Source organism: Tauraco erythrolophus, chromosome 6 (genome assembly GCF_009769465.1).
Source record: "Tauraco erythrolophus isolate bTauEry1 chromosome 6, bTauEry1.pri, whole genome shotgun sequence".
NCBI classification, from domain to species: Eukaryota; Metazoa; Chordata; class Aves; order Musophagiformes; family Musophagidae; genus Tauraco; species Tauraco erythrolophus.
In genome coordinates this window covers 13,587,370-13,605,441 of record NC_141470.1, presented here as the reverse complement: position 1 = coordinate 13,605,441, position 18,072 = coordinate 13,587,370, and the positions used below count along the sequence as shown (strand labels likewise).

Genomic DNA, 18,072 nt, shown 5'->3' with positions numbered 1-18,072 from the left:
AAGTGTAGGTACAATTTCTAAGACTGATTTTATTTCCAGTGATATCTACAAAAGATAATGTTATAGTGTAGGCTTCAGGGTTACATTGAAAGTCAGATTTATTTTTTTTTTCTTGTTTGTTTATAATGGAAACATTTCTCTTTAAAAGGTATGGTTGCAGACCTAGGAATTAATTTATTTTTTCCAAGATGCTCTGCTTTGAATTTAATTTCAAATTACATTTTAAAGTTCTAATGGTAGAGATAAATTCACTGCAACACTGCTCCGTGTCTGAGAGATGTTAAAATCATTCAGCTATTCAAAGATGTATCTAATATCTGATCAGACTGCACAATAGAAAAAAATGAAAGAAAACAAAAAAAAAGACAATGCTTACTGAGCCCTACTGTTATCTTATAAATACACTGATTTAGATAACCAATACAAGCACATATGAGAATGGAATTAATACAAAAGCAAAAATCATCAACACCTTGAACTTCTTGAAAAAAATAGCAGGGAATTCCCTGGCATGTTATGCTGCTTAGGAAGCCCAGTCACAACACACATAATACACGTTGTAAAAATGTTGCTGGGAATCATTACTTTTTTTTCCCCATTCATTGTTATAAACTTACATCAATTTCATGCTTTATCTTATCCTTTCATGCAATTTCATAGAAGCAACAGCATAAACAAACAGAATTTCTCCAGCTACAAAACTAAATGTTTGAAGTCCAGCATGTTTTCCAGTTCTAATAAAAGGGGGCAGTATTACATCAGCTGAAATTCTGAATTGTCCAAATTACTGTAAAAAGTGCTGGAGAAGGATACGAAACTGCTGAATTTCACTGAAAATAGACTGCTACTGTATATGCAGTCACAAATCTGCTTGTCTGCCTTCAGGTAAAATTTTCAGAGCTAATTTAGTGAGACTTAGACTCTTGCATTGCAGCTAGTTTAGAAATTTTTTACTTGAGTCACTATTTTTCTGTCAAAATTATTAAGGAAATATTACAGTTGATATAAAATGAAGGCACATTTTCCATGTAGCTTGGATAAGCCCTAAGCCTAAAAAAGAAACTGAAAAATTACTACAGTTTAAAAAAAAAATTTGGAACAAAGTATTTTTATATTTCGTCCTTCTTTTTTTTTTTTTAAAAAAAGATTTTTTAGAATAAAATACTGGTGCCCAAATATGGCTTTAGGATGTTAACTTTGAACACCCAGTACAAAAAAAATTGTTGCTCACATAAATTATGTGCAGCCACGAGCAGATTACTAAATTGGCCAAATTCACAATAAAGTATAAAGGACATTTGTTTTGGAAGAATTATGAGGACTGCTGGGATTTGTATTTGAAACTTTTCCCTATTCTGAGGCATTTAACTTAGACAAGTCATTTATCTGTTATAAAATGATGGAACTGTAAAGAGGTTGTCTCTATGCAACGTGTCCTTCTACGTGTCAGAAACTCCCCAGAGAAAGGTTTGTCGACTGAGCAGAATGACGTATTCAGGAAAAACAGTTTCCCAGTTGCAGTGTCTCTTTGTGGAAATCAGATTCTTCATTAGACAGATGGAATACACTCCCACTGAGCTGAATAAATTGCCTATATTCTTGCAAGAAAGTGAGACCACACCAACAGTCCGTTAAGTAAATTAGTCTTTCTTTTTTTCTCCCTATACAGTTCCAGGTTTTCTATTATAGAATCTAAATATGTATATTTAAACATAAATTAAATTATATCTAAGTGTAAGCTATATGGGGCAGGACCTTCCTTAAGTTACGACGAGAACAGAACTGGGTACAATGACTATCAAGACAACATCATGATAAAAGTAATAACTTTGCAAAACTAGTCATTTGCTGTTGATATTTCTATCCATTTTTTTTGCCTAATGATGAGGTATTTGTCTTTTAATTACATGTAGAACTAAGATTTAACCAACAGAAATAAGAATCCAATTGAAAACGCTTACAGTTTCTGTTATGTCTCCCAGCAGACTGAAATATAAGCATTGACCTCTTATTTACTAGTTACAAATATTATATAAGAAACTAAAGGAAAAAACAAAATAGAAGAAGTTTTTCTTAAAAGAGAAAAGCAAATGAGAATAGATCAGTATCTGCAAATGTAAACCACTTATTCGTAAAGATTTATAAAAATCCACAAGGCCTTTATGATCAATTTATTCAAGTTCTCAATTTAAGGGGGGTCATGACTGCTTTCAGTAAAAGGAGAAAAGATAATTGAATGCAGGATGCACTGGAAAAGTATTTTCTTAACTACATGCTTTTTTAAAAAAAAAAATGAGTTGAGAAATTACTAATAACAAGGTGCTCCTCTAGTCGATTGCCTGAGAAACACCTTGCACTTGCAGAAAGACAGTGTGACCCCTCCCTCTGCAGTCGTTCTGTCTGTAATACCGAATGTATGGGGAGAAAAAAGCCGGTAAAAAACTCTCGGCAACATAATCCAGTTCTGCTTACCTTTAGAAAAAAGCAATCCAATGATAGAGTTGTTGCAGGGCTGTAGGCAGTCATGAGGACATTGTGCATGACTAGTAACTTTTCCTACAAAGACTTCCTGAAGTGTTTTTATCAGGTAAAGTTTGTAGGCATGTGCAGTAGCTTCATATAAATGGCGAAGCGTAACAGCTCCAGAGGAGCTCCAGAGGAGCTGTTACACCCTATTGTGTCAATAATCCACATATTTAACAGTCCCGAAATACAGTGGACCGTAACACCTCCAAAGGGGTCATTATGGCTTATCAAGTGAAATCCAAGTGCCTAAATATGGATTTGATCAATAGACTGTAACATCTCCAAGGGTAAATAACACACGTTTTTAAGAATGTACACATTTTGCGTACAAACCGTGGTCTATATTAGGATAAATGATGCGGATTCAACTTGTAAAACTTTGATTTAGAAATAAGAAAGGAATAAAAGGCTCATTATAAGAGGTGCTAAAGTACCATAATTCCCAGGAAGTAGGCGATGATTCATGTCATTTATTTTGGGGTCTAATTCTGGTTTCCTACTGCAAATACAAAGTTGCCTGAAAATCTACAGAAGAGTGGGAATGGAATATAAACATAAAAATGCTATATTAAATCCTGCTTCCTCTCACATGTCAATCAATATGCTTCATGGGTAAGTAAATGGGGAGGTGGGGATATATCCTTGAGTCTAGTAGCTATGTTGTGATTATTAATTTGGTATATGTTCTAGATTGACTTCATCTATTTTCTCCAATGAAATTAATACATTTCTGTCTATATTTTTTCTACAAAGATTTTTCCGAAGTGTTTTTGTCAGTGTTTTCATGCTTTATGCACAAAAAAGATACGATCTGGTCCTTTTAAAAACAGTGTCAGTTATCTTATAAATTATATAGCATTTTAAGGTTCATTGAAAGCCTTAAATCAAAGCAAATCTTCTAAGCAATCATGCTAGTTTGAAATAATAAAATAAATACACGCAGCTCTAGCAATGCAAATTCTGTTTAAGTACTCTTTTTTGTTGAAGGTAGGCATGGCTTGGCTGAAAAAAAGTTTTATCTTCTAAATAAAGCCAATTTTTGTACAATTTTACTTTTGCTTATATCACATGGAAAGAGCTCTGTAGCCTATTTGCTGGATTTTCCTAATTCACTCCCCTTCCCCAATGTTTCTGTTTACTCTGTGAATATACTGACAGTTACTTCTTCCCTTTCCTCAATTAGACTACACCTGATCAGCACCAGGTGGAGTAAAAAAAGTCAACTCTGCCATAATGACTTTTTGCCTTGTGAGCACTGTACTGGTTTTGGCTCAGATAGAGTTAATCTTAGTTTGCATGGTGCTGTGTTTTGGATTTGTGAGCAAAACAGTGCTGATAACACAGGGATGTTTTAGCTCTTGCTGAACAGTGCTCCTACAACATCAAGACCTTCTCTGCTTCTTATGCTGGCCCACCAGCAAGTAGGCTGGGGGTGCACAAAAGGTGTCACAGCCAGTCCAGCTGACCCAAGATGACCAAAGGGATATTCCACACCATATGATGTCGTCCTCAGCACTAAAAGCTGGGGGAAGGATGAGGAAGGGGAAACGTTTAGAGTTTCGGCGTTTGTCTTCCTGAGTAAATGTTACACGTACTGGAGCCCTGCTTTTCTGGAAATGTCTGAGCATCTGCCTGCCATTGAGAAGTAGTGAATGAATTCCTTATTTTGCTTTGCTTGCGAGCACAGCTTTTGCTTTACCTATTAAACTATCTCAAGCCATGAATTTTCTCACTTTTACCTTCTGATGCTCTTCCCTATCCCACTAGAGGGGAGTGAGCGAGCAGCTGCATGGTGCTTACCAGCCTACCCTAACCCACAACAGTACACAAACTGAAATAACTCCATAGTTTTATATGTCCACAGAATGATATAATCTCAAAAGTATAGCTTAACCTTAATGCTTTAGCAAATGACAAAGCTTGACTGTGCCGGAGCGCTGCGTGTTTTTATTTGGGTCTTTCTGATGAGTGAATCTCTGTGAGCACTTTTCAAGCTTTGTAGGAGATTTTTTTTGAACAGCAGAATATGAACAGAGGCAATTTTCAATTCTGTGTCTTTTACCAAATACAAAGCTTTCTGAGATTTAAATGACACATTTTCAAAAAGGCCTAAGCCCAGGCTTTGAAGCTACATACATAATTTTGTAAGCACAATCATTTGCACAACAAACTATTACCAGCTATCTGAACTTGAAGACCAGTAACTGACCAGAACTCAATAGCTTTTTTAAACCAGCTGCAGGCAATTAATTTGTCATCTTTTTCTGGTGCCAGCTACTAGCTACTCATTTATACAAGTCTAATTACCTGAAGCCAATTTCTGAAAATTTAGTCCTGAAAACATAGGGTCCTGATTCTTCAAAAGAAACCAATCCAAAACTGCAACTATGTTATCAAAGCTTCACTGGGATCATGACAGAAACTATACACAATCTCCTTGGCACACAATTATTTCAAAATCATGTTTTTTTATTGAAGTGCTCTATCATTCCTCTCTCCCATTTTGATCATTCTGCCCATCATTTTTAGAGTAAAAGAACTATATCGTAATGTAACAATTGAAAAGCAGAGGGTAAAGGGGGAAAGAAGAGTATTCTAGAATTCTGTTAGTGCAAAGGATGCTTCTGGTTTTAATTTATTTTATACTTGCTGTAAAATATAAACATATTACCTTAGTATCCATGACACTGATTGAATTCTTTTATTTTCTTTAGGATACAGAGTGGGGATATATCATTTAAAATGACAGTTTTGTATTTTTTTCTTTTGCAAACCTGCCTCTTCTTGCATCTACAGAGCATGGAGAAAAGACTAGTATACCAAAGGTAAATCCAGAGTACATATTATAACTTTTCTTGCCTTAATGGTTCACTCTATAGTACATACTACAATAAATAAAGCCAGCAGGATTATGTAAGGGCACTGAGAGATTTAACAACAGATTTCCTTGCTGCTGTTTTATTCTTAGGTTTTAAAAGTTCCAAGTACTACCACAAAAAGTCTCTCCATAAAAGATGGCATTTGAGAGTGATGCTGTTTGCATTTGTTAAAGAGTTCCAATCGACTCTGCTATGTTTTCAAGTAAAAAAAGAAATCTTTTTTTTCCTCTAACTGCTTGATGTATAACCTCCACCTGGAAGCTGTACATTAGTCTGTGTATTGCTAGTAACCTGCACAAAGAAGAAATTTCAGATTATTCACTGAAATATTAACTGACTCTGCTTTAAAAGGTGAAAGACCAAACAGAAGCTTGTTATATCGAATACAAGACGTAAACATGGTACTGAAAATACTCAGGGAGCAGACCTGATAAGTAAGTGGATGCCATTTTTGTGCTTGTCAAAGTCAAATCAAATATTAAGAATTCTCTTAATAGCTCTTATAGTGTATTAGATACTTTTAAATGTCAAGCCACTGAAACTCATAAAATACGTTTAAAAATAAGCATAATTTTATAAACTCTTAATATTGATCATAGGTGTGACATTTATTTTATTTTCGTAACTTGGACTTTAGTACCCTGAACTACCTCTTAGTCAGTTAAGACAAACTCTGACTTTACAATTAGAGTGTTGCCTGAATACGGCCTGCTTGATCAGTTATTGATTTTCATGTTTTCATAGTATTGGTCTGTATTAAATGAGTTTTTCAATGCTGACATTTAAACTAACACTAGCAGAAATAAATATTTATTAGCCTCTGAACTTGACTTGTAAAAGCATTGTTAATCCTGTGTGGTAACGGTACAACAAATCGTTTTAATAGACACTGAGCCTTTCTCTTGTTTTGAGTACTGCAAAGAACCTATTAAGTAAAAATATAAAATGTAGATTAAAAGGTATGTATCAATTTTTGATGAGTCTGTTTACAACATTTCTTTGCCTTTCCGTGCCTTGCTACAATCCACTTACTCACTGAGTATCCCTTGTGGATTGAGAAAAGATCTTAGTATCATCAAATCCACAGTTTAAGATACAGTTAATATTCTGATGAGTCTTTTACTTAACCTGGACTAAAAATTCCTGCTAGTCTTTGGAGTATAATATAATCTTCCCTCCTTCCCCTAAGATACAAAGAACCTACCTTCTAATATACAGAGATATCACAGAATTTTCATTAATGAATTATAGGCATTGACAGCTACCTGGTTTTCAATTTTTTTTTTTTTTTCCAGCAAATAGTCTGAAACACTAGTTGCTTTATAGGCTAATGAATGTGTGAGTTTTCTTTTCATTCATTACTAAATTGCATCACAAGTGTACCTATTTGCCAACGCCATAGTGATTCCTGGGATAATATTTTCCCTTTCTAGTTAACTGGGAGTAAGTATTGAGATATATAACTGATTTTGAGTCAGTGGTGAAAAATAACTCCTGTGCTGTATCTTTTGCAGCATATGCCACCTCTAGGGAAGCTAATCCAGAAATATTCATCTTCAAAAGGGCTGCCTTATAGTTCAGCCTATTACGTGATTCAGTGTTCACGGGCTCTGTTACACACACAGACACCTGCTCCTGGAGCAGATCTTGTAGACCTTGGAAAGGCCACAGAGCAGGACAATAAAGATACAAAGAATTTTCCAAGCGACTTCTTTGTCCTCTGAGTGGTCCTTAAAGCGTGTGTGATATAAATTGTTCCTCATCTTTCAGACATGATCCCAGCTTGCTACTTTGTAAACTGAATGATGTCCTGCTCAATCCAGTGCTGGTCAATGTTCTATCACCACTTTCTCTCTCATTTATTGTTTTGTTGTAAGGTCCCATTTCATTTCAGTGTTTGGGAGCTATGGCCAAGATTCAACAGAGAACTTTGATCTCTAATTTCCCATTGAAACTAAGAGCCAAGAGCACTGTTTTGAGCCTAAGTCCTTTGTTGCGCCTGAGTCACAGATTCAGGCAGACTCATACATTCCATAGTATTGTAATACTCAGCCAATGCAAGTACATAACTGGTCTTTTTGTCATATTTATCAACCCAATAATTCTCAAAAGCACAATTCAACATCTAGTGACCGCAAACAATGCTAGCTTCAACCAATTCATTTTCAGCGTTCCTATATGCATGTTTACAGCTTAATCCCATGAGTGCACAGGACTGTTTTTTTAAATGCCGTCATGTAAACGTGGAGGAGTTTGTAGCACGGCACTGTGAAGTGGCAATGTGTGTTTTACATGAAATCAGAGATGGCTAAAAGTTCTGAAAAGAAATTTTATGTAAAAATAAGAAGCTATTTGCAGGGAAAAGAAGAACGAATGACAGACTGTGTGGCAATGGGAGACGTTACCTTTTCATTCCTGCAGTTGTTTAGACCCATGTTATTCATGGAGGGCAATTTTCCATCAACACCATGCGGCTGCTGTTGCTGCTGCTGCTCCCTTTGGATCTGCTCTCTCATCTTTCGAGCCTCCTGGATGGCTTTCATTACTGTGTCCTGGTCCCCAAATAGGGCAGGCGAATTAAGACTGGAAAGGATATCTGTAAACAGAGAATACACTTTATTTAGGTAATTATCCAAATCAGAATCCAGGGTAAGCATTCAGCTCTGATACTGTTAGAGCTGCATCCAGCTAACATCTGTGAAAGGAGGAGGACTGGCAATTGTTGTCTGTTTGAAGGCTGAATTAACCTGTAGAAGTGGTTTATAAGTCTGTGCACTTCTTTTGCTTTTATAAATACAACCGGAGTCTTGGCATAGCCTGGTATGGAGGTATCTGAGCATATTCATGGACGCAAAGTTTAAAGTTAAATATGTGTTGCATCTTGAAGCGTAAGTGGGAAGCCTTTGAAGTATTAATTAATAAAATGAACAAATAAGGAAAAAGAAATCTTTTTTGACTGTGAAAGTCTATGTCAATTTTTAGAATTTGTTTATTGAGAGAATCATTGCTCCAGATATTTAGCTTTCAATTTCAGAAAGAGCACCCACAGTTACTTTTGGGGAAAAGAGCTTGTTATCACCTTAACATGAGTATAAAGCTCTAAATCAGAAAGAGAAAAAACAGTTTTCTTTCTATCACTCTGGACAGAAAGCGAAACTTTTAAACATGCATCAAACTCACGCAAAACATTTCTGTCACATCTTAAAATGCATGCTAGAGGTAAAGGTGAGTACCCCAGATACAGTTTCTGGTTTGAAACCAAAAGACAGCAATTAGTTGTTGACTGGTTGCTTTGTGTTTCTGTGATGAAAATTTAAGTTGATCCACCTGTTTATGCACAGGAGTATCCTCTATACCTCACATGGATAGATTTGTGTATAAAGTCTATCTAGAAAATTTTGAGCAGTCACAGTTTGTGCATGACCTGTGCATCTGCCTGACAAGCAAATGTCTTTTATAAAAGCTCTGAATTTGTTAGATTTGTGTACTTACTAACAGTCCACTATAACAAACAAACAAAAACAAACAAACAAACAAGCAAAACCCAAACCAAATAGGCTAAGACTTGGAATTCCCCTTCAAAGATAATTTTCATAGTGCTTTGACTTAACTGAAATTCAGCTGAGTAAAATGTAGTAAATTCAACCTCAAACGACCCTGAATTCTTTTAAAATAGAAAAGGTTAATCTTAAGGGGTTCTCATACTTTATCCTCAGAACCAAACGGTTGATTTAATATTGTGGTCTAGATGAGAAGAGATGCCAACTGTTACAGATGGAACTGTGATGCTTTCTGTCTGAATGAAGCACCTCCCTCCAAAATAAAAGTAACATATTAGGCAAAAAAAACTCGTTCATGTTGGGTAAAATTTCCAATGCTCTGAACTGATTCAGCAACCACGTTCCATTCTGGAGCCTAAATAAGTTGGGAACTATATTTGCATGACTTCTAATGACTTTTAATGAGACTACAACCAGGTCACAGTATCTGTGGACAAGGGAAGAGCAACTGACATCATCTTCCTGGATTTGTGCAAAGCATTTGAAACTGTCCCACACGACATCCTTATCTCTAAATTGGAGAGACATGGATTCAACAAATGGACCACTTGGTGGGTAAGGAATTGGCTGGATGGTCGCACTCAAAGAGTTACAGTCAATGGCTCAATGTCCTCAAATGGAAACAAGGGGCATTCCTCAGGGGTCGGTATTGGGACTGGCACTGTTTAAAGTCTTTGTTGGCGACATAGACAGTGGGATTGAGTGCACCCTCAGTAAGTTTGCTGATGACACCAAGCTGTGTGGTGTGGTGAACACACAGGAGGAAAGGGATGCTATCCAGAGGGACTTTGACAAGTTTGAGAGTTGGGCCCATGCAAACCTCATGAAGTTCAACAAGGCCAAGTGCAAGGTCCTGCACATGGGTTGGGGCAATCCCAAGCACAAGTACAGGCTGGGCAGAGAATGTTTGAGAGCAGCCCTGAGGAGAAGGATTTGGGAGTGCTGGTGGATAAGAAGCTCAACATGAGCCGGCAATGTGCACTTGCAGCCCAGAGAGCCAACTGTATCCTGGGCTGCATCAAAAGAAGTGTGGCCAGCAGGTCGAGGGAGGTGATTCTGACCCTCTACTCTGCTCTTGTGAAACCCCATCTGGAGTACCGCGTTCAGCTCTGGGGTCCGCAACACAAGAAGGACATGGATCTGTTGGAGCAGGTCCAGAGAAGGGCCACAAAGATGATCCAAGGGCTGGAGCACCTCTCCTATGAAGACAGGCTGAGAGAGTACTGTTGTTCAGCTTGAGGATGAGAAGGCTCTGGGGATACCTTATAGCAGTCTTCCAGTACCTAAAGGGGGCCTACAGGAAAGCTGGAGAGGGCTTTTTACAAGGGCATGTAGGGATAGGACAAGGGGGCAATGGCTTTAAACTGAAAGAGGGGAGATTTACATTAGATCTAAGGAAGAAGTTTTTTCACTCAGAGGGTGGTGAGGCACTGGAACAGGTTGCCCGGAGAAGTCGTGGATGCCCCATCCCTGGAGGTGTTCAAGGCCAGGTTGGATGAGGCCTTGAGCAACCTGGTGTAGTGGAGGGTTTCCCTGCCCATGGCAGGGGTTTGGAGCTAGATGATCTTTAAAGTTCCTTCCAACCCAAACCATTCTATGATTCTATGAGACTTAGACTCTCAATCACCTAAATTTATTGTAAAAATCGAGCAAGAACTCCTACGTTGCTTACCGATTTTTGACATTTCCCTGCCTTCTTTTATACTTAAGGATTGAGAGGAAAAGTTTTCATGACTTTACATGAAAAATACTCACACCTTAGGTGTATCTTCTTTAGCTATTTCTCTGAAATGGTCTATGACTTCAAACTGATATGCCACTTTCTAATGTTAGATAGTGCAGCGATACGTGGAAATAAATTATCAGGTAGAATATCTAGCTAGTTGCAGAAAGTATCTTTCAGAGATCATGATGTTCCCAAGTGTTTTGAGAATGGAACAAATAATAATTTTTATATATTTAACGTATGTATTTAACATACCTGTTCATTATTCACAAGTGTTTCTATATATTTTACAAGTACACTTGAGCTACAGATTGTGAATAAGTGGCCTGTAGCAAGTATTTAGTCACTGTTAAAATTTACTATTTGAACTTTAGGGCTGATCATCCACATTTTGCAGCTCTTAATTCTGTTTCTTGACTGGTTAAGGTAGTCCTCATACATAGTTTTCAGATAAATTTTGTTTCATTACTGAATAAGCTTTATGTCTTAATTGAAGAATCTTGAACACAGGTCAAAAGTTCCCTATTTGCAACCACACAAATTAACTAAATCTTAACAGATGGGTGAACAAATAAGAAAATAAACTAGCTGGACTGAAGCCTTTTGTCTTTGTTTTTAAAAAAAATATATTCAGTATATTGTCTTGGTAAGATGAACTTAATACCCAGAATGCAGAGGATTAGATTTGCTTTATAATGCTGTTCTGGGTAAAACTAATGGTATATTTGGACTAAATAGCTGAAAACCACATTTGGAGTCACCTTCTTGCTTGGCTTCTGGCTTACTGTAAATCATGGACATACTGAATGATCCCTGACCCTGGCTCAACAATGTGTTTGAAAACTTGTTTATTTTAAGGTACGTTACACTGTTGCATTGCCTGGGCACTAAACACGTGAGCCATTACCTGTGTGTGTCTAGCATCTAGATAGGCTCTATGTGCATGTAAAGATATTTTTTTTTGTTTGTTTAATCCATAGGTCAAAATTCAAATGTTAACTTTGCTTGTATACAGCCAGTTGATGTCTTTGGGGAAGGTATTCTTACAAACCTCTTTTACACTTTTTATATATGCATCTCTATTTACTTATGTGTATATATTTGTATATATGTATATTTCTTACTCAAATATATTTATTTGCTGTATTGCTTGTAAATGCATATCACTGCTGCCTCATTTTGATTACTCTTGTAAAACCTTGGCATTCAAGAGTTCTTTGAAAATCTTTCCTGCAATTTCCCCCCCCCCACCCCCATTTTAAACAGAAACGTAGGCCCAAGTATCTACTTAATTCAGAAGTAAGTGTACTCCAGCTGAGATTTCATGTAGAAAACTCATTTCCCCAGGGCAGATTAGTTACCTAAAGAGGATCCTCTTCCCAGAGATCCACTGAGCGGGCTGGGGATGCCACTCTTGTTCGTCACTGTCACTGGACTGCTTTTACTAGCTGGGAAGAGGTTCTGTGTTGGAGATGTTGGGGATTTGACAGGTTCGGCTGTTTTGGGTCGGGCTGAAAGATTCAGTGGCTGGGCTGCTTCATCCTACAAGAGTTTAATGTAAATAATTATTAGGAAAAGACAAATGAACACATCATTTTGCAAGCAGCAGTTACTTTACACCTCGAAGACAATACCACACTCTGCAGCAATAATAACAAAAGAAGCTAATTATCTGCCTCCTTTAAGATTTAACGAAAGGAAATCTCATTAATTTCTCTGTGTTATGCTTCTATTTACATTAACTATGTGGCTGGATAGTTCTTTTTGCCAAATTAAAATTTGAATTAGCTCACATTACAGCTTAATTTCCTAATGTGTTTTCAGAGATCTAAATTAACCTAGGGCATTTACAAAGAATTATTTAAAATTTCCAGCAGCTCAGTAATGCTTTTGCATTGGTTCTATTTGAAAAGTTCCTGGCACTATAAAAATAAGTTATGTAGCTTATATTTAAATGTATTAGAAACTAAGGAATCAGAAGTACTTCTATGAAAGAATCGTTTGGAAACGCTGACAGTTCTTTGGCCCACATTTAATGCTGCTGCTAACTTATACATTCCGTGCATCTTATTTTGAGTGCATGTTTTGTTTAGTAAAATAATCTATGCTGTTGCCTCATAATAGGAGACGAGAATTTCACTGAATTCAAATTCCTTCATCTACTACAGTAATGAATGTGTACTATATGCATTTCAAAATATATTTTATTTTCTACTATTTAATTTTGTATATTTTACAATTTTTTTATTCAAATGAGTCATGTATTTTTGATAGATTTACGTAAAATCAAGATTTTTTTTCACATAAGTGCTATTCTGCTTCTTGTTTGATACTTCTGTAGTTATTTCTGTATTCTGTAGTTATTTCTACTGTGTTCAACCTTTAGTATATCTGTATGTTTATTTGCATAAAGACAAGAAATATTTTTTAAGGATATGTAAATGTAGTATCAGCACTTTTATATCTTTTGATACTTTTCATATGCAATTATGGAAGAAATTCTCTCTGACATACATCTTGTTTCAGTGCTATAGAAGAATAAGTCCATCTAAGAAATATCTTAACTTTTGGAAGAAGACTCATTCAAGCAATTAATTTCTTTGATCAGGGTAGATATTCACAATGTAACCTTCTTCCCATTCTTTGAGCTTGTTCCTTTTGCTTAATATGTTAAGCAAGACAGAGCATTTGGAAAATTGTGAACCAGTGATTTTCTGTAATTTAAGAGCCCAGTAAGACAGATCTCTCATTTAAAATATGCCCAAAGCAGAATTATGCTGAATATAAGAGAATATTGTCCATATTTTAAAACACTACACTGATCACTTCAAAGCTTAGAAATATATGTCAGAATACAATAATACACTGCTTTATCTCATCCTTTCCATTCTCCTTACTGTCAAGCGGTGATTTAGCAAAGTACATCTGATCATACACAATGCATTAAACAGGAAAACGTAACAAACAGGTATTTATAATGCCGTCATATCTCCAGTTTTAAACTGTTTCCGTAAAACCTGATAAAATTTTTATTCTTCCTGACCTTGCAGTGTGCACAACTGTCCACACCTGTTCGGAGTCCAAGTGAAAGCAGAAACACAAAGGTATAAGGGACATAGTCCATTCTTGTGTTTTGTGGCCATGTTTACATGCAAGCTGTTTCCTTGCACAGATACAAAGTGGCTTTAATAAATTTCTGTGAGAGTTCAGAGCCCCTTTCAGACGATGAAGTCTGCCAGACTAGGTACTGAGAGCATGTACACATGTGAATCTACATTTCCATGTTCAATTTCTAAATAATTTTCTGCCTAGTACAGATACGATCATGTGAAAAAAAAAACTCTGAACAGTGCCAGAACCTGTTTCTTTGTACTTCACAGACAGCATTCTTATTTCTGCAAGGCAACCAAAAAGCTGGAAAACATTCTGGTCACTGACCTAAAAAAACCTATCTTCACTTTTTGAAAGATCTGACTCCCGTAAAAGATTTCCGTTAGTTCTATAAATAATGTATGTAGTATATACAAACAACTGGTTTAAACCAGGAAAATATAGAGGATTTGTTAAGCAATGCATGACCATCAGAACTGACACGTCTTGTAAAAGTAAAAATTAGCAAAGAAAGCATATAGGTACCAGTTTATTAGAATGCTTTTATACTAATAATTAATTTCTTCATTAGCCGTTGGTATTTGTCCACATGAAGCACTTGTAGTTTAATATTTTCAACGCAACAGTGTGCTTAATAAAAATAAGAATAAAAAGGCTTCTTTTTTATTAACATATATTTCAGTCCATTCAAGTTAAATTACGTAGGGAAACCCCCAAGAATTTGCATGTGGTCAATTCTGTAATAGGAGTCAGCTGGCCACAAAGCTGGAATGGTATTGGCCTCAGTTCAAGGAGATATGTGCTTGAATTTAACCAGGGAAAATTTTACTCATATAGTGAAGGTTTGGTTTGGTGTAGATCCATTTGGCTCACTCACTTATGAAATTACTTTTTCACATTAAAGTAGTCAGTAGTATATTCTCAATACCATAAATCACTGGTGTTAGGTATCACTATACTATGGCAACTTAGCTGAAACAGTTGGGCTTTGCTTTTGGTGGCTTCTGTATTGACCATAACAAACTCTGCATATGTGGTAAATTTCACTGACGTCTCTCAAGCTTGGCGTTGGGTTACGAGAAGTAAAATAGACTAATACACATCTACAGTTAAGTAAGTGAACGCTTCGCTAAATAAATGTTAGATCTGGCCATAATGGAATAGTTTTTTATTTATTAGTACTCTCAGCCTAGCAAAAAAGTGTCATGGAAATTTATCAGCCAGGCAGAAATATCTACTCACCGACACTTTACCATGATGATTGATGATAATGAAAAACCGAATGATATTTTACTCTCATGTCAAAAAATAAATAAAAAAACCCCACCAAACCCTCACCTCAAGTGAGTAAAATCTTCCCAGGCTGATTTGAGACTAAGGACTGTGTGCCTGTAAGGTGTTAGTAGCTAGCAAATACCCACGTTATCTTTCTCTCTCCACAAAGTCACCATATGCCTTCTTTGGATCTATTTGAATAGTTCTGTATTTATAGCGCCATCATTCAGATCGGTGAAACATCTGAATGTTGGTGGTTTTTTACAGTTTGAAGTAAACTGTTTCTCAGCATATCTAGCCTCACGAAATTCAGAACAACCACGGGAGAGCGCGGCAATAAAAGGCAGCCAGTTCCACCCAAAGGTACTAGCTGCACCACAGGTTGCAAGGGGTGCACGATGTTCACTTCAAGCTGCTGGCAAATGCCATGTTGTAGCTGCCTGGTTCCAAGCAAGTGAGAATACGCAGGCACAAGCAGTCAGCAATGGCGCAAAACCAACGAGGAGCAGCCCGGTTGTCAGCAGCTGTGTGAAATCAGCAAAAGTCAAATCAATCTGCAGCGACATAATGTTTTCCCCAGAGTCCTGACTTACATCTTATTTTTATGTAAGGCTTTTTCCAAAATTGTAGAATAAGTACAGCTAGAGATTTGTAAAATAATTAGAAGATCTACAGTCTCTCTGTTGCCCTAACAATATAAGCTAGCACCATATTTTAAGATACTCAAGAGTTTAATTCATGAAACGGACGCCATTTATGCACATTACTAGATTACAAACTGAAATCTTGAAAATCTCACATTTTACTGATGAATCTGTTGTGCCGCCTGTGGTAGGAAGAGGGATGTCTGATATTTTTGGAAGCAAGAAGTGAATGCCTTCTCTTCCCTTCTCTATACTGATAATACAGCACTAAAACTGAACATTCTACTTGAAGAACTTTCATGTGGTTCGGCTTCCAACCGTAAAACAATTACATATATCATTTAATTTCACTGCTCTTTTCACACACTGACTTTTTTCTTTACTGAAAAATACCTTAACTTGAGTTACCGGGCTGGTCCCTCTCTTCTCATTTTTCATCCCAGTGGGTGAGAGTGCCCCTGTCGTATTTGGTGGCTGTGGAGTAGATGGCATTTTGGCTCCAGGAGAAACTTGCATGCTTGCCAGCTGAGCTGCATACAGTTGCTGGAAGACAAGAAGATATACAATGTATTCCTGCAAAATTCCTAAAAAACCAAAGCTGTAAATGTACATAAATTTTATTGCTCTGCTGTTTCTTCTCTTCAAGGAATTATAGCGGTTTATTCAGCAGTTTCTTGTTTGTGGCTTTTTCCTTGTTATTTTCAAAAAACAAAAACAAAACCAAAAAGACTGGAAAACTCCCACACACCAATATCTTTTTTCTTAATTTGACTTTTAGCTGATTTTTTTTTTCCTTCTTGCTAATGATGATCATGATAATGAGCAAAAGGTTACACTGTGCCCAAATATTAAAAATGAAATTGGCAAAATTTTAAGGCTGGTTATGAAAAGAAATTATAAAACCCCGTCAGAAGCAACAACGCTTCACATCTTTCTGTTCTTACCCAGAAATTACCCACCAACCCCAGAACCTCTACTGGGAGCTGACATAGGAATTGTTTGCTACCAAAAGGCAATGCTGCATCTTCTCTAGATAGCAATGAAACTTAAAATAGGCAACAGGGTATGTGTCTATCTCGGTGCACACTGATTGTTATAACTTTTATAAATGCTAATAAGGACTGTAGGCCTTAAAATTCCTGTAAATAGCAATGAAAATACAAAAAACATCCTAATGGAACTTTTCAAAAAGTTTAACTGAAACATAATAAAAGGCTTGCATATTAAAATAAACTGTTCCTACCAACCTGAAGTGTTTACTGAACAAAACCAAATAAGTTTAATTTCCTTCCAGTGACCAAATTTAAACCCTCACCTTGAATCAGCATTAGAAATAATTCTTCTACCATAAACAAGGAAGATCCTAATCCCTCTTCTACATATAAATCTATATAAACTTCGCCTTATTAGTAAGAAGAAAGCCAAGTGGTTTGTATGCAATTTCCAACATTACTATCATTCAGATGGACAAATAAAAAAAATCACAATAATCAAAAGCAGGCCTTTCAGCACATGTAATTAAATGAAAGCTTAATAAAGAATAATTTGCAAGAGCCCAATGTGCTTATGTCATAAGTGTTGCTTTCTTTGGAAGAATTTTTCTAATATAACAAGCCTCCACAGAAATGAAAGTACTGTAAGCTCAGTGACTCAGTGGCTAGACAAATGCGTGAAAGAGGGGCAGAGTCAGAACTCTGGATGACAAATGAAAACTCTGTTTATTTCATGCCACACCTTTTCAATACCACACAGGGGCTACAAAAGGATCACAGATTCAAATTTTGAAATCAATGATGTTTAAATATTTTGGCTAAGGTACTGTATTTTCTTGTGCGGGAAAACTAGAAAAATTCTTATAGAAAAAATTCACAGCTTTTGGTGATGTCCTGAAGAATGAAAACGAAGCAGTGTATACAATAGTAAGTTGAGAGTTTTTTCCCTACTGCTGGGATCTTACCCTTTTTAGCTTATTATTCAGGTCAATCTACGCTTGCTTAACAAGATGCTCTGCTTATATGAGACTAAGCAGCACATTTCACAAACTTCTGAAAGCCTGAACATTCTTAGCTCAGAAATAAGCAGGCATTGTAGTGTGAAAGAGATGATAAAATAAACTTGAATACAATTTAAAGACAAAATCCAAAGATTATAATGGCTTTCTCAGTGTTCTGTACTTTTTATATTAAAATACTTTCCCTATTTTTTTTTTTTTAAGTAGGAACCTATTTAAAATTTACCTCAACTATCTGGGGCAGATTACTTAGATTTTTGCTAAAAGTAGAATAAAACTTTACTACTTAATGTAGTGAGTATTGCATTTTCAAGATCAGGAAAGGAGTTTTATGTAAAAA

General features: G+C 36.3%; 1 protein-coding gene across 9 annotated transcripts in view; it reads right to left on the bottom strand.

Moving 5' to 3' along the window:
• Positions 1–18,072, bottom strand: part of SOX6 (SRY-box transcription factor 6) — a 381,585-nt gene that overhangs the window by 51,228 nt on the left and 312,285 nt on the right. For all 9 annotated transcript variants that reach the window (XM_086614165.1, XM_086614168.1, XM_086614161.1 and 6 more), the window contains 3 exons: positions 16,115–16,264; positions 12,053–12,233; positions 7,811–8,001 (listed from right to left, as the gene is read on the bottom strand). In XM_086614165.1, coding sequence (XP_086470291.1) covers positions 7,811–8,001; positions 12,053–12,233; positions 16,115–16,264 — 522 coding nt within the window. The remainder of the gene's footprint in view (positions 1–7,810; positions 8,002–12,052; positions 12,234–16,114; positions 16,265–18,072) is intronic.